We start from the raw sequence: 24072 nt of genomic DNA, 5'->3' as shown, positions 1-24072 counted from the left end.
ACCAGGCACAAACTTTTCCCACCCCAGACATATGCACGTATCCATGTTTACTAATGGGGATGGAAGGAGGGGAGGGAGCTCTGTTTCGGTATGAAAAGAACTAAAAATAAAAACCAACCAAATCAAAAACCAGGACAAAGTTCATGGTCTCTCCATTTCTCTTTAATACTGAACAGTAGTCTTTATGCAGTTGTAACATGATTTCAAGAGTAGAAGTAAGAAACATTACTGATAAACTTAAGGGTGTAAAAATATCACTTTTAAGGATAGCTAGTTGAGGCTTTTTTAAACACGTTTTTGTTTTTTTTTAAGTTTTCAAGTTTACAGTGTCATCAACATTTGTTTAATGTCAGGATTACAATGAAGGCCATGAAGCTGTTTCATTTTACAGGGGTGGTTTACTGTAGCCTAAATTCCAGGATGCAGAAGCAGTGGTTCGCACCCTTGACTGTGCATCAAATCCCCTGGAGGGCTTGTTAAACAGCCCACTCACCCCACCCCAGTCTGTGAGTCTGGGGCGGGGCTCGCGAATCTGCATTTCTAGCAAGTTACCAGGGGATGCCACCGCCGCTGACGGTCCCACACCACACTTGGAGACCCACTGCATACAGGAAGCAAGCTCTACCCACAGCGGGGCTGTGAACTGCTGGCACCAGGGCTCTGGCACCGTTCTCGTGTTGGGTGCGGGGAGAGCACCATCTGGAAATCACCACGGCATTTTGCATTTCTAATCCTTGATCTCACTTCTTTTGTTTGTACCTTCTAGTTAATTAAAAATAAAACGCCGTAAGGTTATTTATCTTTGAAAGGAAAAAACAATCGTTTAGTCCTGCTGAGCACTGCCACATATTACACACTGTTTTTAATTACATTAATTTTTTATTACAAATGAGCCGGTGAAAGCTTACTTCCACTTACAAAAACCAAATCCATCATCATTTACAGCTTGCTTTCTTTGGCCCTTTCCGGGTTTCCAGGCCACCCCCCAACCCTGCGCGTTCTCCCAGCCTGGGTCAGCCAGGACGTCATAACATGGCACTTAGAGCAGTTCCAGTAACTTATTAGTGGGACACCTGCCTGGCCTCTCCTCACCTCGCACAGACAACAGGGCACAGACGCACTATCTACCTGAGGATTAGGACGGCTGTCTCTCCCGGAACCGACTAACTGTGGCGTCACAATTCCCATTCAGTAGCAGGGTCTCAGCCAGAACCTACTTTCTGCAGAGCAGGAAAGAACCGTCCTGAACTCGGTCCCACCCCGGGGCTGACGGAAAGCCGGGCTGGAGTGGAGTGCTGGGCTGCCACCAGGGAACAGGCTCAAGAGCTCCGGTCAGCAGACAGCAAAGCCAGGTGGTCTTATTTCTAACACCCCTGGATAATCAAGTGGCTTCCGGGTTTGATAACTCATAACCTTTAAAAAAAAAAAAAGGTAAAATATACTTTCTCACAAAGCGTCTGGCTGCAGCTGGCAAACCAGGACCATGAAATGTTCATGTGAAACCCCGGCAGTAGGGCAGGTGATCGGACAATCCCAGTCTAAGCACAGCTCCCATCTGCACGGCCTCGGGGAAGGGCATTTCTGGACAAAGGTCACATCAGAAGGAAGACAGCGCCAACACATTAGCTTATGTCGGAGGGAAACCAAGTTCTTTTTCTTTTATCCTCACCTCCCCAAGCGTCTGTCCTAGTAAAGAGACTTATAATATCATATAACAAAGAACTTTCAGCGCATGGAGATCGCAGCAACGTGACCAGAGCGCCAGTGGTTGTCCCAAAGCAAAAGACATCAAGTGGCTGGGCTGAGGCGGGAGCGTGACAAGCCACTACCAGACTACGTCATGTCACTGAGGTCAGCCTGGTCCAGACAGGGTGCAGGCTCCCTGGTGCCAAGTCTGGACTGCAACCCACCCAGTGACTCCCATGTCTGCTGCGGGAGCTGAAAGTGTTTCAACTCTGAACAAGAGGACTACTGAGCGAAGTGACCATAAGTCCTTCTGAGGCTACCGTCAGGGATGCTAACACCCCAGAAGTCCGCTAGCTTGGAGCTTCGGCCCCAGCCTGGGGGACCCGGCACCCGGCTTCGGTCTCCAGGTTCACAACAGTGCCGTCCTAGGCTCTGAAGGGCTGTTCTCTCTACTAAGAACTCTCCTGGGGTTCTGGACGCGACAGCAGCCTCCCTGTGAGCGTTATCAGGCAGACATGGTGGGACGGCACATGTTTTATAGATAACAGACTGACACGGGCCTTGCAAGACAGGAGCTCCTTGTTTTCAGCACAAGCATATTCTGTGAAGGATGGGAGCTGGGCAGGACAGAGTCTTACCACCTCCTGCCAGGGCAGCCCAGGGGCTGAGCTGCCCCTCGAGCAGGGCCCTGGAGGAAGAGGCCGCTGCGCCTGACGGCCCCTCGGGGCCCTGTCCTCGTGTCCCGACTGTGGTCGGGGACAGCGCCACCTGACTGCAGGGCTGAGGACCCTTTGGCTTCACCTTCTCTCTGCTCTTGATGGACAAAGAACAGTCTTCAAAAAGAAAAAAAAAATCTTAAAAAACCTGGGAGTGGAAGAAATGCCAACGAGAGTTAGAAGAAGAGGGAGCACTGACGGTAGTGCGTTCCGTGTTTTAGAACTTCAGCTTTCCAGACAGTCCGAATTTTGTTTTGTTTACAAATTTGTCCTGTGTACAAGGTAACGCCAAATGGTCAAAATTCCAGAGTGGGAAAACAACTCCTATTTATCAGTTGGTTTGAGATCTTCAAATGCTATGCGTTCTCTAGAAAGGTGGTAATGGTCTCACTTGACAGGGAAATTACCAAAAGGAAGATCTTGGCTCTGCCACCTTCACTTACAGAAGGTAAAACACTTAGCGGAGACAGATTTCTGCTGGAGTTAAGACTGCATTTTTCTTCGCAGCCCTTAATCTCACGAGGTGAGAAGGAGTGGAAGTTGCCAAGTTGTTGGCTACCAGACCCATCAGTCTGTTTAACTCTGGCTAAAAGCAGAGAATAATGGGCAAGTTACCAAGTTTCTCCCCCGACTCTGGCGTGAAGATCCTCATGTAACATACATGCTGTGACTTCCAATTGCCACACGGTAGTGGCACACAGAGCGCATTGTGATTCTTCACGGTTCTCACAAAGACAAGATCAAAAATCAGGACCAAAAACTAAAGGTATTTCGCTTTTCCAGCTGGAGTCCCACTCTGGCAAATGCTCTCCATGGTTCATTACCCCATTCTACACCCCACCTCACCAAACCAGTGGAGGAGAAATGCTCTTCCAAGAAACAGAAGTTGAGCTCTTTCTTTCTGTTTGTTAGCCGTCATATTCTGCCAGTTTTTTAGCAATGACGAGTACAGCACAAAGTACAGAGGCTGAAGGAGAGAGAAAGCCCCACGGCTACAGGAAGTGCCTCTAAGCCTAGTAGGGGTGTCACGGGCATTCACTCCGCCCCCCACCCCCAGTCCACCACTCAGGGTCAGGGGACCACTTGCAAGGAACCCAAAGCATCAGGATCACTGATGAGGAAACCTAAGCCCCTGGCATGCTCTCTCTGCCAGTCTGGAGTCTGACTGGGCCGTGGGCATGGTCTTCAAGAGAACACTGGTCTGTAGTGACTGCTCAGTCCTGGTACAACAGGGTGGGTCTCAGGATCAGGTCACGTAGGCCAGAGGTTACATCTCGGGCCAAGCAGCTCTGACAAACACATGAAGAGGCGGCCTATCGGAGAACGGCTCCTCCGAGGCCAGAAAGAGCAGTGGCCCTACAGGGAGAATGCCGTAGTGACGGGACTTTAAGCAATTTTTCTTTCTAAACAGATTCCTCTTCAGCTTCAGCCCAGTCTGGTCTACAACAGCCACTGTTTAGCAAACACCTTAAATCAGCGAGCCTGCCGGCTCTAAAGAGCCCCACACACTTAGTGGTTAAGCCTCGGCGTCACAGAACTTGGTCCCTGAAGCCTGGGGAGAAGCTTACTCACTCATGACCAGCGTGTTCCCAACAGGCCCCGCTGACACACGTCAGTTTCGAGGGGCACAGTAAACTGGTAACACCCAGATAATAGCATGGCGTTTAAACAGGGCAACCCTGTAATTCATCAAGAAGCCGGCTGCTTCGTGTCACGTGGAAAGTGGGGATTACAGTACTGAGACAAGGTCCACATGGATATTTAAAAAGACGTGTACATTTTAATGCAAATCTAAGGACCAGCCCTGTCCTCAGTTTGTAGAAGGCTATCTTAACAAAGTCTCAAAACTCTGTAAAACAAATAATCTAGTATCCTACACCTGAAGCCCTTTGTAATAATCACTTTTTTTTCTAATTTGAAAAGAAATAACTTATATGTCACATAGAGTTGAGTGTAAACGTGGATGTCAATCACCCTTTTAGTTTTATAAACCTGCTTTTAGCTTTCATCAACAGGCAGATTTCCTTACCTACCATGATATAATACCCTTCTTTAAAAAACTGTTACAAATATTTATTAAAAAGTGCAATTCAAAGGTTAGCTAGGCAAGTACATCATTACAAACCACACACACACACACACACACACACACACACACACACACACACACACACACACACACACACACACACCAGAAAACAAAAGCCCAACACAAACAAACGATACAAACAAAACAAGAAGAAAAAGCGTGCTGAGGAGTGGGCCCCAAGAGATGGGGAGCTGGAAGTCAAAGCTAGAACTCTACCCAGATGTTGCTGTGCTTCCCAAGTGCAAAAAAGATAGTGAGGAGAGACCTGCAGCCTCCACTGCCAAGTGCTGGCTCTGGGCGCAGCTGCTACTTCAATATTAGGTTTTCATCAGGGAGGTTATAAAAATATCCTATATACATGTGTACACGGGAGGCATTTTAAAAGTCATCAGAAGCGTGAAGGGTACAGTGTCTCAGCAGTTTCAGCTACTAAAACCCAACTGAAGTGTCTGTCATTTAAATTTCGATTGGCTCAGTTATTTGAATGGATGATAAAATTGAACTGTCATCTCAGGGAAAAAGGAACCAAGTTCACCTACCCATCCTTGCAATCACTCACAGGGTAAGAAAAATCTGGTCCAGAACTAGCCTTCTTGACATTATAGTTTCTGAGTAAATGTAGTCAACGTGCTGCCCCCGCCCCCCCCCCCCAGCCCCCAAGGCAGAGTGCTGCAGGAATAAAATAACTGCCGATGACACCACCTCGAGATCTCAGTCCACTCACGTGAGCTGCTCATCTAAGGGTCACTTTAGAAATGCAACTTGCACCTCTAGGGAGGAGGCTGTAGGATAGCGACATGAATCCAGCAAGGGCCTGACCCTGGTGACCTCACCCGCCCTCTCCAGCTGTGTCCTGCTGCCCTGTCCTCCCTTCCATTCAAGCCACAAGTTGCCAGCACCCCCAAAGCCCAGTGCTTTTCATTCTTTTCCATTGGTTATTCCTACCACAAAAAACTGTGCTCGGGGAAGCACTTTCACCCTAGCACTTATCCCTGAAAAACCAGTCACTGCATCTTCTGTCACAAAGTACTTCCGAGCCCTCTGTCCCCACTAACCGCCAGCTTTCAGGGGCAAAGGGACGCTGCCGCGACAGGATGTGAAACCCACCCAGGGGCCCACATCCCCGATGGATGCCCCTGGATGGGCCAGCGCGTGCTGTCTGGCGGGGGAAGGGTCTGAGCCGGGGGTGGGGGGCAGGAGGAGCTGCCAAGACGGATGGAATGAGCAACAGCCAACACGAGCCGAGTCTGCGAATTTTTCTGGATTCCTCGAAGGCCCTCCAGGGGGAGCGAGGTCCAGGGGGGCAAAGCAGGGCCCGCTGTCCTCGGATCCAGGCCAGGGGGCACCAGGAGTGTGCAGTCGTCGACTTCCTCTTCCCGCCGGCCCTCCCCAAGCTGGGCTGAAGGACCTGATCTCCATGGTGGGGTCACAGAGAGAAAAGTCAGCGCAGGCTGTGTTTCCAGGCGAGGGACGCGAGGGGCGGGCACACCGTGCGCTGCTTCTCCCTCTCCCCTCAGGTTCCTGTGCAGGAGGAAGCGAGCCGGGGGCCACGCTGTCACAGCACTAAGAAGAGGATGAGCACGACCAGGAGGACCACGAAGAGGACAGCGATGGCACACCACTGGCGCCGATCTGGAAGGCAGGACACGAGGGTCAGCTCTCCCGGGACTCGACGTCCCCCAAGATACAGTGACAGGAAACTTAAGGCAACACCTGGATGCAGACAGAATGGGCAGAGGCCCTGAACCTGCGCGGGCACCTGGACTCTTACCGCTGCTCTGAACCTGCCCGGGCACCTGGACTCTTACCGCTGCTCTTCCTGGCCTGCACTGCATGTGCATTCACAACCCTGCCCGTCCCCTGAAAGCCAGCCTTGTAACAAGTACCTGCTTTGTGTCTCAAGTCTCTAATTAAAATCTATGGATCACAGTTCTCTTCTGGCAGTTACCACATCCCTGGAAAAGATGTTGGCATTGGTATTACAGATCAAAGCTCGTCAGCTTTAATCTCCCACCAAAATAATCAAATCATTTAAACAGTAATCATGTTCTTTTCTTAATGAGCACAATGGAAGGATAGAAAGGAGATGAAAGCTACTGCTGGTCACTTCAGGAAACAATGAGCTGAAAAAGCAAGCTGCAGTGATCACGGGGTGATGAACTTCACACCACCCCTGGGCAAGAAAGATCACTTAACCAGTAACTGTGTTGAAGTAACTGACACAGCTTATCTATAAATAAAAGTGGAATGTCTTTTCTGAAGCTTTCTGCCCTACTCACAATTTAGAACAGGTGCAGTAAACAAAGTAGCCAGAATCCATCTAAATGGCTGAGAGCAAGGAGGCGCCGAGGGACAGAAGGGCCCACACAGGCTCCCGCCCACAATCCTGACTGCGTCCCCCTAACTCTCAGGGCTGCTGGGAAAACTACACAACACGAATACCCTTGCACCCTCTGCGGGCCCACAGTCGGGGCACAGGATGCTGTCTGTCGTCAGGACGCACCCTTCACTTGGGCAGATGTAGGAAGAGCAAGCCTCTCCACAGAGGAGCCCTGCTGTTTTGCACAAAGGGTCAGGCTGAGATAAAGCCTGTGACAATGCAGCTCAACTGCTGGAAGGAAGAGTTCCATTTAAGTAGAAATATAAAGGTGCATACACTGATTCACCGAAAGTTTATTTGAAAGCCTGCAGATTTTCGCACACCAGAGCTACTGAGAATCACATTATAAAAAGGTCTGAATCTAAGAAAATACACTGCAGAACTCTCCACAAAGCAATGCGCCAAGTCCACAAAACATGTACTTCAGTTACTTAAATGCCACGGACAGCAAAGTCTTAGAACCGGCCAAGAGAAGTGCTACCAAACAGTAGTGAGTAAAGCAAGTACCTTCCTAGTGGCTCATCCTGCTCTCCATCACACATGCTAGAAACTCACTTAGTAACTGGGGATTAGGGTCAAGACCTCAAGTCCATCTGTTCCTTTTCTGAAACAAGACTAGTCCAAAAGGTGTGGGGAAGCAGAGCTGGCCTTTAAGAGTAATAGATAATAGATTATGGTATTAAAAGATAATAGTATTAATCTGTTTAACTATCACTTCAGTGGTCCAGAAAACTCAAGTACCTACCATTCTTTCATCTATTTTAAAATGTTTATGACAATTTAAAAGCCCTCTCATTAAAATGATTAGTCTATATTCTAGGATGATACAGTCAAGGTAAATGCTTCCTAACAAGGCATCCTGCCATCTCAGACCTGGATTTCCAATACTGAACCAGCTTCCCGTCAGCCTCTACCCAACCCTCCTCCCACCTCCACTCACTTTCTCTTCTGCAACTGAACTAAATAGGGGTTTTCATCAAGGAGGACAGCCATCACACAAGCTAGCACAACCCAGGAATGCTCTTTTAAATGCACTTTCCTCTGAAGTGTTAAGTTGCTTCTAGGAAGCATGAACTGGGCAACCCCTAGCTGTTACCCTAGCAGACTTACCCCCAGAAGGGGTGGGTACTAACCACAAGGGCTCTTGTGACCTCAAGTCACAAAACCAGCTTTTTGCAAGCTCAGGACCTGCCTCAAAAAGTCAGGGGGAAAAAGGGGACTCCACAGGTTTTTCCCCCTCCCAATATAGTCTCTTCCCCTAAAGAGAAAAGATGAACAACAGAATTTGGGAAAGTGAGGGGAAGAAAACCTTGGTATCCACACAAAAGAATATACTTTTTGAGGGCAGGAGATTGAGAAGATTAGTCTCTCTTGGGTCATTCCAAATAGTAAGCATGGCGTCTTGGGTGATTTCTGCCCAGGAAGCAGCCAGCACTGGGCGGGGGGGGGGGAGGTCTCGCCTCTGCAGGGCTGTGGAGCGTGGGCGTTTAGTTACTGCCTAATCAAACTTCAGCGTGTCTTGACACTCTTTATGCACAGGCTTGGTTGAAAAGCAGTGAACTTTCCTAAAAGTTATGGAGGAAAACAGAGACAAACACAAATTGCCTCGCTGTCAAATTGAAGCCAACACCGCCAAGTAGGAGGCCCCGAGCAATTCTCTGGGGAGCAAACAGAGATTAAAATGAGCCCCACAGGCAAGCTGTCCAAACCTAAGGGCCTTTCAGGCTAAAGGCTCTGTTTCCTGGCTCTCTTTCTTAGACAAACATAACTGAAGTTCTTACTTTGCTCCCCAAACTTTTCTTCTGGGAGCAAGTAGGAGAAGGCATAAGCAGGCCTAGTGCTATTTATACACACGGAAACACTTATCACAATGCAAGTACTTTTCTAAATTATTCATACCCAGAATGCTGGGGACAAGGACACAGTGCATCTTTGTTCCGCTGCTCTTCTCCAAACAAAACTGGTGCTGAAGTAGCTACTTGACTTTGCGACTAATACATAAACTAGTGAGAGATCTGGTTGAAATTGGTTATATAATACTTCAGTAAAACGCTTTTTTTTTTTAAAGAGGGGTCGGGTGGAAGAGGAGAGAACAGAGGGAAGCAGGAGAGGACTTTGCAAACCTCCCTCTAGGTGTGTGGAAGATGAACTAAGCTGGTGCCTGCCGCAGGCAATGAAGAGCCTGCTAGAAGCATGAAGATTTTGCCCCTGGAGAGAATGAAGGAAACCGGGAAGCTAGGAGCTTCCCTTTGTCTTGAATATAACAGGTCCTTTGCCCCCAGGGCCATCTTCCACCTGTCTTATCCTTTATTTTTTTTCAAACAAACATTTACTATGTACTAATACATGAGAGACACCCTTAAACGCTTGTACACTAATTATTATTTCATTTAATCCTCACAATGACCTTGAAGAATGTCTCAGTTCCTCCCTTCACCCGGAGACTCCCACAAATAAAGGGAAAAAAAGATACTGGATTTTCTTTTGACTTAAAAAGGTACTATTTCTCATATAATAGGGAAGATGGGTTGTAGTAACAAAAAGAATAGTCACTGGAAAACATCTTCCTACACAGTAACTAATTTGAAAAATGTTGCTTCTTTATCTCCAGGCTGGTGCAAATTTGCTGGAATAGTTTACTACAAATTTAAATAAAAACAGTTTAAATGAGATCTGCAAGGCCATCTTATTCTGAAATGGTAGAGGTTTTTCTTTCGGTGAAAAGTCAGTCCAGGAGAAACAGTAACTGGCTCTTAATTACTGTTTTAAAATGAATTCCCTATTTTGGCAAGGAAATAGGAAAAAAAAAGGAAGGATTTTGTAATTGTAAAGAAAGTTACTCCACCAGAAGGAACGTCATCCGACACCATCAGCCTTGCACGGTGCGGACCACAAAGGCACTTCCCAGGTGAAGGCCACGAGCAGGAGACAAAGCCCGTGCGTGCTGGTCTTCTACTCTCTGACCCCAAAGCATGAGAAAAATGTGCCAGAGGAAAGGGATCTGAATGGGCACACCTGTGAGAGACCCCCTAGACTGTGTCTCTAGAATTTAGTAAGAATTCTCGAGCTTAAAAGCGCATACATACCACTGGTCATGTGAGATACTTTTGCAAGTTTCTTCATCACATTGTCCAGCCGAGACTGAGTGCTCTCCAACTCGTGAGAGAAATCATCCAACATACTAGAAAGACAAGCAGACGCAGGAGGTAGCTGGTCAGCACAGTCTCCAGATACACTGGCCATGGATCTGGGCCTCAGTTTTAGCAAACATCCAACAGGCAACGTTGGGGTCAAGCCCCCAGTCTTTTATCCTTAGGACAAGGTATGTTTTTGATTTCAGAACTTTGGAAATTTAAAGAAGTAGTAAGTTACATACACTGTGTATTAGCCAAGACCCCAGCAGGGTCTGGGACAGTCCCCATAATCAAACACACAAGTTACTATTTCTGCAAAGAAAACTATGAGGAGTCATAGCTGCAGTCAGTTCAGGTTAGGTTTTTCGGTAACATGAGTTTGCTGAAAAATTTTTTTTAATTTTGAATTTTTTAGAGCTTTCTAGATTTCAGAATTGCAGACAAGGCCAGTGTGGACCTGACCATACAATAATACAAACTCAGCAGCAGTGCAGTGTAGCAGAAGGAACGCGGTGTGAAGCCAGACAACCAGGCTTTGCCACTTGCTTCCTTGGACAAGGGACCCTGTTTGCTTATCTGTAAAATGGGGCAATCCTATCAGCGCAGCTTCCCTGCCAGGGTTCCTGTCATACACAAAGCACTTTACAGCAGTGTGAGTTAAGAAATACACTTTGATCAAATAAGCACCTCCTTTAAGGCACCCTATGCTTTAGCATAAAGCTGGCGGCCTCAGGGCTGAGTTCCTGACAGTGTGTGCACCTCATCTACACCCACAGAGGACAAGCTCACACTGGTTGCTGTCCGAGGTGCAGGTGGGAAAGAAGACACCAAAATACTTATACCAACGGTGTTTAATTTCATAAATTACTAAGCATTCCAGACTTTTCAACTTAAGATTAATATGTGATTATCCTGAGGCTGGAACGTGACACACCAATTAGCACCGGCGGGCTTATTAACCACGCTTTATTCCCCTGGCAGCATCAAGGGCAGCTAGAACTACTGGTCTTGGGCTGTGCCCACATGAGGCACCTGAGAGCCCTGCAGGATTCCGGCAACCAACTCCTCATTAAGTCAATCATTAAATAAACTCCATGTTGACAACTAAATAAACAAGCCTTTGTCCCTTACCTGAATTTTCAAATTAAAACATTTGTAGCTCATTTTAGATCCTGGTAGCATCTGGGCCCTGCAGCTGGCAGACCTATCCGGGCAGGGCCAAATGCTGAGCTACTTTTCTTACTGAAGACAAAAATGGGTAAGTCATCCAACCTCCAGCCCAAGTACACCCACTAACCACCCACTAACCAAGTTTCTAGCCCAGATCCAACTAACTCAGCGCTGTCCAAAAGAAATACAATGTGAGTCACATATGCCGCTTAATATTTTTTAGTAGCCACATTAAAAGGGGGGGGGGGAATTAATTTTAACGACCTATTTAGCCCAATATACCTAAAAATTATCATTCTGACATGTAATTTTACATTTTATTCATACTAAGTCTTCAGAATCTGGTATGCATTTACGCTCAGGGCCCTTCTCAGTTCAGACTGGCCACATTTCAAGTACTTGATGGCTGGTGGCTATTGTACTGGACAGCAGAGGTCTAAGTCCAAGACCCATGTTTTTTCCTTTTAATTTACTTACTATTTTTATTAGAGTTATACACATATACGGTTTGTAGAGCTAAACAGACCTACAAGGCCTCTTATAAAAAAACACAGCTGTCTCGCATCCCCGAGGGCCACTGCTTTCAGCCCCTCGCACTGTTCTCTCGGTGCTTTTTCTCCAGTTTTTGAAGCTACACGCTGGCACCTCAGTATCCCGACCCTGCTGACTCCGCACAATGAAAAGCTAGGGCTTGGCCCTCCTCCCATTCCATACCCCACATCAGCATCCTTCCCACTTCTCTTGCCCCTTCCTTCCTTCCAATATAACTGGCTCACAGTTTGATAAGGTCAACATTCAGGGTTTACACTATCATAAGTGAGGAAACGCTCCTCTCCCAGCTCGGGGGTTTGGGGCATGAATCACACCGCTCCTTGGCTCTCCCCTCTGGCTAGCCGAAGATTGGGCTTTCTCAGGTCTGTTGAGTCAGTAACCATTCATCTATTTTGCAGTATCTAAAATGTAAAGGTCATTGCTTCTTATTCCAAGCTCTATGTCCCCATAGATTTTATGCCGTTAAAAAAAAATTCCTGGGCTTCCCTGGTGGCTCAGTGGTTGAGAGTCTGCACGGGTTTGTGCCCCGGTCTGGGAGGATCCCACACGCCACGGAGCGGCTGGGCCCGTGAGCCATGGCCACTGAGCCTGCGCGTCCGGAGCCTGTGCTCCGCAACGGGAGAGGCCACAGCAGCGAGAGGCCCGTGTGCGCCAAAAAAAAAAAATTCCCTCTGTTCCTGTTCTAGTGGACTTTAGAGAAAAAGCAGAGATAAGAGGTTGTGTTCAGTTCACCATCTGTAACCAGAAGTCTGCCAGGCTCTACCTCTACCCAACCAGGGAAACTGCTCAAGTAATTCGTCCTTTCCCATCCCCACAATACATTTGAGGGTAAGAATGCATTTTAGACAAATTAAACTGCATGCCTAGATTCTTATTCCGCCAGCTTCTGACCTGGTCTCCCTGCTTCCAGGCTTTTCCACCGCGGTTCATCATCTAAACCACAGAACGATGGGCTTCCCCCAGAACATAAACCTGGCCACGGCATTACTAACACAACCTTCGTGGGGCTGTGTTTCCCACTGCCCTGTGAATAAAAAGTCCGAACTCCTTAACATGGCTTCTAGGGCCTTCCCTGATCTGTTCTCTGCCTCCCTGACTTCACTTCTGCAACCTCCCTCTCAATCCCCATGCTCTAGACACACTAAACCTCTCTGTTCTGTGCACTTTTTCACCCTGAAATCGTCACAGGGCTCTTTCTTCCTTCCGGTAGGCCCTCCCCTCTCCCCCGCTTCTCCCACCCAGTCTCACCCCACCTGGCTACCTTCTACTCATCCTTCTGGTCCCAGTTAAACCTCTCTTCTCTTCTCAGGGACTTTAGACTGAGTCAGGTCTGCAGTTCAGGCTATTAGGGCCCTCAAGGCACCACGCATCCCCTACCGCGGTAGCCTAGCCCTCCACTTCTGTCATCACTTAACGACTTGCACCATTTATGCAACATCTGTTCCATCCAGTGACCAGTAAACTCTGATGGCAGGGACACTGTCTATTCTCTGGGCTCCTCTGTGGATACCCAGGGGCCTTCCAGTAGAACAAGATGCCCAATTTGAATTTGTAATGAATGAATCCATAATGTTGAACACAAAATCGAGGTAGGAGAGTTTCTGAAATATCCTAGTGGAACGATTATTTTTTTCAGAAAAGGTATTTGTGAAATGGTAAAGGTATTACATATATATGGTAGCATTTAAGAATGCTGTTTTTGGTGTCATACTTAAGGAGTGCACAAAGAGATTGTTCTTAAGGAAAAACAAGTCCAGTTATATTTTCTTGCGTTTTCTTCTTTTTCTTTTTGTGGGGGAAGAATTTTTTATCAGTTGGAATTAAATTGATACTTTTTTCCCCATAAAATTAAAATTAAAGATACAGAGCAGAAAGTCCAGTTGAATGTAGTGGGAGAGGCATGGGATGTTAAGTTAGCCCGTGTCCTATCCTCTTTGGGACAAAAATCTCCACAGAGCTTACACAGCCGTATCAGTTTCACATTCCCATTCACAACAATACTTCAAATACCTGCTTGGAGGAATTTGTTCCTGTTTTTGCAGGTGTTTAAAAATGTTAATAACTTTGCCTAAACCCTGTTGAAAATTGTATCTGACAGATTCGCTTCTTTTGGAGAGGCCATTCTGTGAAACAGAATAAAGATGCAGCTATAAGCAAAATAGCTTTTGGTTTTACTAGCCATGTAACTGTCAGGCTCTTTACGGGTCCTTAAGACGGCTTTTCCCGCCATTTCTCTGCGGCAAGAGGGGCATCTCGGTACTCACACTGCCTGCTCCTCCAGCTCCCCTCCGATGCGCTGGGACATGTTCTTCAGCACCCCGATGCTGCCAGAGACCAGCTCCAACTGCTCATCCTGCTGTTCCACGATCAGCTGGTGCCAGAGAAATGGGAAATCAGCAATTAAAATCCATCTTACCTGGTTCCAAGCCCAGCACTCTAGCAGCTGCTAGCTTCCTTGCCAACTCGGGACAATTCACATTCAGAAGCAAAGCCCAGAAATCAAAGGACCAGACCGTTGCCTCGGAGAACACGCTGCTCAAAAGGCTGGGTTGTAAAGCTACTGATCTCCCCTGCTGATCCAGCTTGTGAGCAGTCAGCGGGGCTTGAAACCACCCAGAGAGATTTACCCTGGTTGGCTGAAGTCCAGCAAGGGACAGACAATGGCCGAAAGCACCTGTGCAGTGACCACAGACACATGGGGACGCTTGGGAAGAGGAAGCCCGCTGCCAGGGTCAAGGTCTCAATCGGCAACAGCCGGCCACAGCTTAACTACAAGAGAAAGTCTGGCAGATCTCTAGATGTGGAAAAACTACGCACACAGAGTCCTTTGCTCCCTCCTCAAGGACAACTAGAGGAGGCTCTGTGACAGCAAGCAGACAACTTCAGAGCCATAGTTACTTTTAACTGTGTTGTAGTCGCCTTTTTATTAAAAAAAAAAAGTGTGCTTGGTTAATAGCAATGTAAGTAGACAAATGGTTAAACAGACATGCTAATAGAAGAAGAACAAAAGAACACATAACCTACATTGAATATATAAAACACAGTATTCAAGAACCAGTAGTTTTGATGGATAGATAATCCTCAAATCCCCAGATACTTTATTATTAGCTTCCTTTTATTAATACAACTACATATCAAAAGCAACAATACAAGTGTAATCAACCTCACTTTCCTTCTACCCCTTAACCTCCACGAAAGCAATCATTTTTATATATAATGGAACCAAAAATTTCAATGAAAAAACAAGGACTGAATTTTTCTCGAAGTGCCTTTGTTGAAATGAACAAAAAGCCCAGCACAGAAGTGGAGGCTGGGGAAGAGGCTGCTGTGTTTTTAAATCAATGGCCTCCTCTGTCAGTTTCGGGTGTCTGGTCTGCTTGTCCTAAGAAATCTAATCAAGATTGGTTCTCTGGAAACTGTCATGCTCTGAAGGATGTTTTAAACAGCCTTTCTATATGCAATCATCACACAGGTAGACTCAGGCAGCTGCAGGGCGAGCTCTGGTCCATCCTGCCTGTCAAGCCCCCCGGGGTGGCAGAGGAGCGGGGAGGGAGGTACCTGGCCTCCCACCTCCCTGTGCTTGGCTGGTGGTTCTCAGGTACCTGCTGCTGTGCCTGTTGCTCCTCGATGAAATGGGAATTGGCCAACTGGAGCTCCCGGTCAAGGCGCCCATATTTATCCATCGTTCCAGTGCTCCAGTTCTGTCCGCCACTGTCTCCTAGCAGGGCCTGCGAGAGTGGGGCAGGGGGCAGCAGGGCAGAAGAAACAAACCATTACTATCTCTGAACAAATACCCCATCACCATGATACAAAGATTTCTCCCAGTGCTCATAAGCTGGCCTCCCTGGGGTCAGCCTTTTATGTAGTGGTGTAGGGTAGTGCCTGTGGGGTACAATTTAAGGAATGCCGGGAAGGGTACTCTCTATTTCCAAGCTCTCCCAACGGGACTCACAAATGGGCTCTGTCCCATTAAAATGCCAATAAGTGTCAACTTGAAATCAACAAACACCCATCTGTGTACTGCTTTGTGGATCTAAAGGCACTTGGTTTCTGTGGGCCAGCTCTTCCTAGCACCCTTGGAAGTTCACCAGAGACCTGTTGTAGGTTCTAGTCTAACTGATTCCAGACAGCTAGAGTCCTTTCTATTTAAGTATGACCCAGGGAAGTTTTGGTTTTTGGGAGGGGGGAGGAAAGCGTTCCCTAAAATGACAAGCAGCTAAGTCACAGCCCCTCACACACAGAAGGCGCAAGAACCATCAATGTGTATTCAATGTAACCCACAGATAAATCCCAATGCCCTTCAGGTGAACTAAAAGGCTGCAGGTTTCCCAGACAGAACTGGGGGTTGCTTCACCAGGCAGCACAGTCACAGCGGGTGCGTGACCCTGATGACCCAGGCAAGCGTTGGCCCTGAAGTCAGTTCTCGACCTGGGCCCCCAGATGCCAGGGTCAGGTTTCTCAGTGTGAATTTGAGGAAGTTTGTAGCCAGAAAAGGATAAGTTTGGGAATGTCTTCCTTCCTTGAAGAGGCCAGCCAGCAATGTGAGCTGGCCCTGCCTGGAATGCCCACAAGCCTTTCTGACTTGGCCAAAGTACTGCTCAAACCAGCCCTGCACAAAGAATCGGAAGACGCTGGCGAATAGGATTCTTCTTCCTTGAAGAGCTGTCAGATCTTCTCTCCAGGTACTTTTTAGCTCTGGAACTGTTAAAAGCCTACCTGACTACTTAGTTCTGTCTGAAAAGCCCTCCCATAGCCCCTCAATGTTGACATTAGCCTCACCTGACTTTCAGATGTGAATTCAGTCAAATGGCCACACCTGAGGCTATGTTCAAGGAAGCTCAGGATGGTTCTGAGGCAGTTATGAGAAGAAAATCCGGAGGCCTGAGAGCTTCCAGCAGCCCAGGGTCTCAGTCAAGAGTCTGGATGGTAACTGTCTCTGGTATAAGGCAGACCCAAGGCTTTTTGGGGATGGCTCTGCTCCAAACTGGTTGCAGGGCTGTCAAGATTTCAAAGGTCCTGCTCGTTCTGATGCGAAGGCTCTAAGGACTCTATGGAGGATACTGGGGCCTAGTGATAATTTTTTCAAGGTCAGAGAAAGGCTACAGTGCATCATTAGGCTATGGGCAGAGAACTGGAGCTCCCGGGGTCACAGTCAGGGCTATTTTTTCTAGCTTACCTATGGTCCACTCTTGGGTGGACATACGTCATGCTGCTAAGAGTCATCTGTGCTTTATTGTGAGGCAGTTTAGATTTCCTCAGTCTGACCTCCAGGAGTCTGGTTAGTGGGAAAGAAGATAGAGGGCCCAGAGCACCAAGGACCAGCCTGTGTGTAGGTGCCAGAGCAGGAGGTCCTGGCTAAGCAAGGAGCACCTGGTGCTAGATGAAGAATCGAGGTGGACTGTGTCTGTGTGAGTGCTTAGAGAACCCTGGCCCCGCTTTTCCTTGAAACCCTGTGACTCGGAGACATTTTACTCACTGCCCAAAACAAAATTCCCAGCCATACTTGGAAAGGCTACCTATAAACACACATTTTACTTATTTATGTTAGTTTAAATATACTATCTAGAGAATAAAAATACAAATAGAAGTAATAGAGGATAGGTGTTACTATTCACTGTCGAAACTACTGATACTTCAGGTAACTGTCACTCAACTTCTGTAAGCTGAAGCAGAAACGAAAAGGGGACTCCAAAACTTGGCCAGCCTGCGGCCGTTCACTAGCTTCTCTTAAGAGTTAGTGCCAGACGGGATGGCTAGCTAATGGCTTTCCTAGCTGCACTGAGAAGAGCAAGGAGGGTAAATGGGAAGAAAAAAACAATGACTTGGAAAATGAGGTGCAGGGAAAGGAAACAGGATTAAGTTAGGTGGTATTTAGAGAGTCCTCTCCCCTTTTCAAGCTTTTATAATACTTGTTTTCAAAATTAAGGGGGTCAAGAAACACCTACAGGTATAAAGTGAGCATTTACATCATAAACTACTGATTCCTAGTTAGTTAAAAATGCCGAGCTGGGCTTCCCTGGTGGCGCAGTGGTTGAGAGTCCGCCTGCCGATGCAGGGGACACGGGTTCGTGCCCCGGTCCGGGAAGATCCCACATGCCACGGAGCGGCTAGGCCCATGAGCCATGGCCGCTGAGCCTGCGCATCTGGAGCCTGTGCTCTGCAACGGAAGAGGCCACAGCAGTAAGAGGCCCGTGTACTGAAAAAAAAAAAATGCCGAGCTGATTTCTTGAGTTAACAGTCTAATAAATTCAAGGACTGGGTCTCTTGTAGCTTTTATTTTTGATGTGTCAATATCTGGGCTTTGGTTTCTGAAATTAGGTTTCATAATTTATTTGTAATAACTTATAAAAACTGGACCTCACATCAAAAAAACAAAAGATACTTAAAATGGTGAAAGATTTAACACACATTAAATTAACACACATTTAAGTTTCCTCAAATGCTTTACATAAAATTTCAATCATTAAATGTCTAGTGAGTTCTATGCACAGGCAATGTAATAGCAGCTAGAAATAAAAAGAATAAAAAAAAAGAAAAAAGACCATGACACCATCCCTCCTAACTCACAAAGGAGCTTGAGGTCCAGCAGAGAAAGTAAGCAATTACAGCTCTTAACAGAGCGCCTGGTACATGGAATACGCGCAACAGGTGCAGAATAAATGGCCTGGAGCAAAGGCTCTAAGGTACGCAGAGGGTGCAACCGGAGCCCAGAGGAGGAAACCAGAGGGTGTGAGGGAGGGGAGCGGAGGCGAGGCTGCCTGCCAGCATCACTACGGGCTCAGCGCACAAGGTCTTCTGCCTGAATACATGATACACGAAGTCAGAATTTTTAAATTCCAAATATCTCTGTATTTTCTTTGATTGATACTGTATATTCTGACATTGACCCACCTGTCTATTTTTCCTTTCAGCTAATGCCTGCACAGATGAAGTTGACATCTGATCCTTCATGTCCTAATGAGATAAATAGAACACCAGAAAACAAATGAACATCCTTAAACAAAATCATGGTTAATATTTTGCACACTAGCAAAATATGCATAATTTATTATTAATTTTTAAACAAAAATACAGCATTCTTTGACTTCTATTTTCAGTCTCAAAAATAAAGGAAATAAAGAGAAGGACATGCCCTTAAAAAGAAGTAACCTGGATACTAAATTTAAATATGAGGAAAGAGAAAGTACTTCCTGGGTACCTACCATAGGCCGGAAACACTGTTAAACATGTACACATATGATCACTGACTTTCCACAATGCCCCTGTGAAGCTGGTATTACCTTCATTTTACAATTGAGGACACTAAGATCTAGAAAGACTAAGATACTTTCTCAAGGTCACATAGCCAGTAAATGGCAACCCTGAGGTATACAAACAAAAGCTGTGTTCAAGGGCTAGCATCTTTAAGTATAATACATGTAAAAAAAAAACCATGCGGGCTTCCCTGGTGGCGCAGTGGTTGAGAGTCTGCCTGCCGACGCAGGGGACACGGGTTCGTGCCCCGGTCTGGGAAGATCCCACGTGCCGCGGAGCGGCTGGGCCCGTGAGCCATGGCCGCTGAGCCTGCGCGTCCGGAGCCTGTGCTCCGCAACCGGTGAGGCCACAACAGGGAGAGGCCCGCGTACCGCAAAAAAAAAAAAAAAAAAAAAAAAAAAAAAAAATTAAAAAACCATGCACTTTATGATAAAGTATATTTACCATTACATGCCAGAGAATATTTTCAAATAGTGATAAACAGGTAACGTATTTTATTTGAGTTGCGTTCATGTGAAGTATAGACTATTTCTAACACCAGTATTTTCCAGAGTGGTATCAAAAATAATTTTGTATGCAAAGAAAAATGAATTACTTAATCTAAAAACACTTGGGGATTCCCTGGTGGTGCAGTGGTTAAGAATCCACCTGCCAATACAGGGGACACAGGTTCGAGCCCTGGTCCAGGAAGATCCCACATGCCACGGAGCAACTAAGCCCGAGTGCCACAACTACTGAGCCTGTGCTCTAGAACCCGTGAGCCACAACTACTGAGCCCATGTGCCACAACTACTGAAGCTGTGTGCCGCAACTACTGAAGCTGTGTGCCTAGAGCCCATGCTCCACAACAAGAGAAGCCACCACAATGAGAAGCCCGCGCACCACAACGAAGAGTAGTCCCCGCTCACTGCGACTAGAGAAAGCCCGCGTGCAGCAACAAAGACCCAATGCAGCCAAAAATTTTAAAAATAAAACACTTTATTAAATATGAGCCATTTGCATCATATTTAACTACAACCCAATATACTTTAAAATAATTTCAGCTGAGTACATGATTATTATAATACAATTTTTCTTGAAAAAAAAAAGGATGCCAAAATACTTTATAATTTCCTGTTGGCAAGCAGGCTATTTTAGAGGTGCAAATGTTGAAGTATTAGGCTTTAAAAAACTTCTTCCAAGACCCACGACAAGTGAATGGTAGACGAGACAGTGCCACAGCTTTCCGGATTCCTACTATGAGAAGTCTGAATGACAACCACCTTGCTGCAACCTTCAAACTGCCTGATCCCTCGCTCAGCAAATACCGACTGATGCCCAGCGTGTGCCAGAGCACAGCAGTGACGATACAGACAGTGTCCTTGCCTGACGGAGTTCACATCATGGTGGACAAGAGGCAAACAGCAGTCACACACACACTTCAACAGGATGACGTGCATTTGGGGAAGGAAGGGAGTCAACGGGGCTGAAATCCAGTGGGTGAACGCCACTTTAGAAAGATGAGGGTGACACTTGATCGAGACCTGAGGGCCGAGAATGAGCCCACCACAGAAAGAGCAAGGGCAGAGAATTCCAGGCAGAGGAAACAGCAAGCACAAAAGCCTGGAGGCAGGAAAGGCTCAATGCTTTAGCTTTTGAGAAGGAAGGCCCGATTGTCTGAAGGAGCCACTGTGTGCTGGGTGTCAGAGGGAGGATGTAAGACACGTCTGGCCAAAACACGCAGGGCCTTCAGGCTGCTTAGATTTTATTCCGAGGCAGTGGTTGGCAAACTTCTTCTGTAAAGGAGTAGATATTAAATATTCAGCCTTTGTCAGATTTTTTTTTTTAACCACCCTTTAAAAAAGGTAAAACCATTCTTAGATCTCATAGGCCAGAGACTGCAGGCCCCTGCTCTAAGGCAATGGAAAGCCCCTAAAATATTTTGAGCAGGGCCATGGCGTATTCTGGTTCATGTTTTAAAAGATCACTTTGGTTATTCTGTGGGAAAAATGTTGGCAATTAAGCAAAGCAGAAGTAAAGAGATCATCTTACTGCCACACATTAAAGTACTGCCCACGATGGGAAAGGTGCCTCTAGGAACAAGTGCCCTGACGTTGGAGGCCTTCAACAAGAGGGTATGTGAGCCCTTGGAAATGACACTGGGCAAGTAGGGTGTCGTTCACCCACTGGATTTCTGAGGGTGCTCTACCTGGGGTCTGGCTGACCCATAAATTCTAAATTTTATCTGTTCACAAACCTCAAAAGAAAAAAAAAAAAAAAATATATATATATATATATATATATATATATATATAAAAAGCCACCCACAGAAACTGAGAAAAATTTACTTAGTAAAAAAAGTATTCACCATAAAAATGGAGGTATTGGTACACTTAAAACAAGGGAAACTTAGTGATATAAGCCATGTTTCTTAAATGTTTGAGATCTACCTGAGTCAGTCACCTGAGGTGCTGTTAAAAATGCAGGTCCCTGGACCCCACCCAGCCCTACTAAGTCAGACTCTAAGAACAGTTTAACAAGTCTCCCAGGTGAGAAACTGTTCGAGAAGCTTCGATCCCCACAAATTCTAGAAGCCTTCAAAGGAGACCATTATGCTGTTATCTCCTGGACTGCAGGATTCCTTTTCTAATTATCAATTAAATTGGAGTTTAAGATGATATTCTGATATTCAAACAATATGAATAGTACAATCCCATTTATTTAATATATATTAATAACTACACAAAGCAAATATCTGAATTGTTCACTGGTGGGATAATATATGCTTTTTTTAAATGCATTTAATACATTTTACAGTAGCCTTTTAAAAAATAATGAACATTACTTGCATAATAAAAATATCAGCCCACATGTATGGAAAAAGTGACTTTGAAGTTCCAGTTGAACTTTGAACACTGTCTGTAGAATGTGCTTTTGCTGTTAGAAGGTAGGACAGTGAGGGGGGCAGTAATGACTGTAAAAGCACACAAGGGGGCTTCTGGGGGGTGCTGGGAATGCTCTGGAATGCTTCTGGGTCTGCTTCCATGGTTGGGATCAGTTTATAAACTCTTTAAACTGTATATTTGGGGTGCATGCACTTTTCTGTACTATTATAGCTTAATAAAAATGTTTAAAAGAAAACTACTGCTCTTGAACAATGGCTGGAAGGTAAACTAGACCAACCCTTTGAAAATAAATTTGGCATTTTGCATTAAGAGCTTTGATATTTGTAACAAATATCCACTGCCTTGACCCAGTAATTCTAATAGGACTTATTTTAAGGAAATGATAGAAAATATAAACTGAAACAGATATGCAAAGATGTAAACTGCAGTGTTATTTACAATATGAAAGAAAAGTAGAAATAAGCATCATATCCAAACAAGGGAATAGTAACTTACGGTAAACCTATACACAATGTAATATCGTGCACTAGACATTACACTTAGAAAGAGTTCGGTGAACAGACAATTCACAGAAAAACACAAATGATCAAACATGAAAAGATGCACTAACCCATTAATAATCAAAGAAGTGCAAGTTAAGAGATATTTTTCCCAGTTAGATTGGGAAAGATGAAAAAGATGAACACTACTTAGTGTTGATATAGGTATTAAGGAACACGGAATCTGCACTCTGCTTTTAGAAATATCATTGATAAGGTCTCTTTGCAAGATACTTTGAAAATATTAACCAATGTGCATTTTCATTGAACTTTTTAGTACTTAAATATTCAGGGTATGCTCACAAAGATGGTTCCTGAAGTATGATTTACAATTGCCAAAAATTAACCACCACCTAATATCTACCAATAGGGTCAATGATCAAACAGATCATAATAGAACCAGGTTAGAGAAGAGGTTGAGAGCATAGTCTTTCATGTCAAAGACCTGGGTTCAAGCTTAGTTACGCTTTTTAGTAACTATGCAAAGTTGTGCAAATTACTCAATTTTTCTAAGTGCCTGTTTCTTCTGTATAATATTTTATAGGGTCATTGTGGGGACTGATAAAGTATGCAACCATTAAAAAGGATAATCTAAATCTACTCTATCCAATAACTATTAGCCAATTACGGTTACGTATTGAGATCATGAAATGAAGCCAGTGTAACTGAGGAATTAAATTTTTAATTTTATTTAATTTTAATTAATTTGGATTTAAATTCAATTACTGGAAAACTTTCACATGTCTGGAAAATACATGGTGTGCAAATCAACCTTTTCAACTGTATTATAAACTCTAAATGCGATGAAGTATCCCCAATGAAAAGTTCACTTCTGAATTGACATATCCTTAAGCGTAAAATATATGCCAGACTTAGAAGTTTTAGTAAAAAAAAGTTTTAAAAATTTAACAAAAAATCTCTATTACTTTTATATTGATTATATGTTTAAATAATAATCTTCTGGATATACTAAGTTAAAAAATACATTAAATTCACTGTTTCTTTTTACTTTTAAAATATGACTACTAGAAAATTAAAGATAGCTTGCATTTTAGTATTTCTATTGGACAGCACTGGTCTAGATATATCTGTACTGACATAAGACTATGTCCACAATATTTTTTCATAGAAAAAAATTACAGACTAATGTCATTTCTTTTAAAAGTGTACTTCAATGTCTACAAAATGGCTAGAAAAAATACTTAAAATTGTGATTTTTTTTTTTTAGGGAGTGGAATTACAGAATGGAGGGACATTTCACCTTTCTTAATCAAAATTATCTGCATTTTAAAAATAGTATGAATTACTTTTAATTTTAAAAATTAAAATAAAAAATGCTTATGACTGCATAATAGTATGATCACAACTACGTAAAAAACACAACAAAAATAAAAAAAAACACAACAAAGTTTTGTGTTTACGTTTCTTATTTTGAGTTTAGGTTTTTCTATTTTTTCCTCTTGTAAAATTTTTCTAATTTTCTTTGAAATGAGCACGCGTTACTTTAATGAAATACACGGTTTAAAGTTCCAGTTTAAAAATTTTCTGTTTAATAAAATATGTGTGTGGGGGTATATGTTAGCTCTGATGGTCGGTGAACTCAACAGCTGTGTGGTACGCATCCTGTTTGGGGCCATGGCAGATGGTAAAGAGCTATGGCCTTCACT

General features: G+C 44.9%; 2 protein-coding genes across 12 annotated transcripts in view; one reads left to right on the top strand and one right to left on the bottom strand.

The window, feature by feature from the left end:
- KIAA1614 (KIAA1614 ortholog) overlaps nt 1-12482 on the top strand; it is a 56850-nt gene extending 44368 nt beyond the window's left edge. For all 4 annotated transcript variants that reach the window (XM_073803658.1, XM_073803654.1, XM_033853882.2 and 1 more), the window contains one exon: nt 8940-12482. In XM_073803658.1, the coding sequence (XP_073659759.1) occupies nt 8940-9024 (85 nt within the window). In that variant the 3' untranslated portion in view covers nt 9025-12482. The remainder of the gene's footprint in view (nt 1-8939) is intronic.
- STX6 (syntaxin 6) overlaps nt 1-24072 on the bottom strand; it is a 49583-nt gene that overhangs the window by 4041 nt on the left and 21470 nt on the right. For 2 of the 8 annotated variants that reach the window (XM_073803663.1, XM_073803682.1), the window contains exons 4-6: nt 18619-18681; nt 15330-15455; nt 13992-14098 (exon numbers count right to left, since the gene is read on the bottom strand). In XM_073803663.1, coding sequence (XP_073659764.1) covers nt 13992-14098; nt 15330-15455; nt 18619-18681 — 296 coding nt within the window. Of the gene's footprint in view, nt 1-140; nt 8437-9957; nt 10053-13991; nt 14099-15329; nt 15456-18618; nt 18682-24072 lie in introns of those variants that run through there. The other 6 variants (XR_004525996.2, XR_012331288.1, XM_033853902.2 and 3 more) reach the window with 6 other exon arrangements.

Source organism: Tursiops truncatus, chromosome 1, assembly GCF_011762595.2.
Source record: "Tursiops truncatus isolate mTurTru1 chromosome 1, mTurTru1.mat.Y, whole genome shotgun sequence".
NCBI classification, from domain to species: Eukaryota; Metazoa; Chordata; class Mammalia; order Artiodactyla; family Delphinidae; genus Tursiops; species Tursiops truncatus.
Note: the sequence above shows the minus strand (reverse complement) of the source record. Positions and strands in the feature narration are given on the sequence as shown.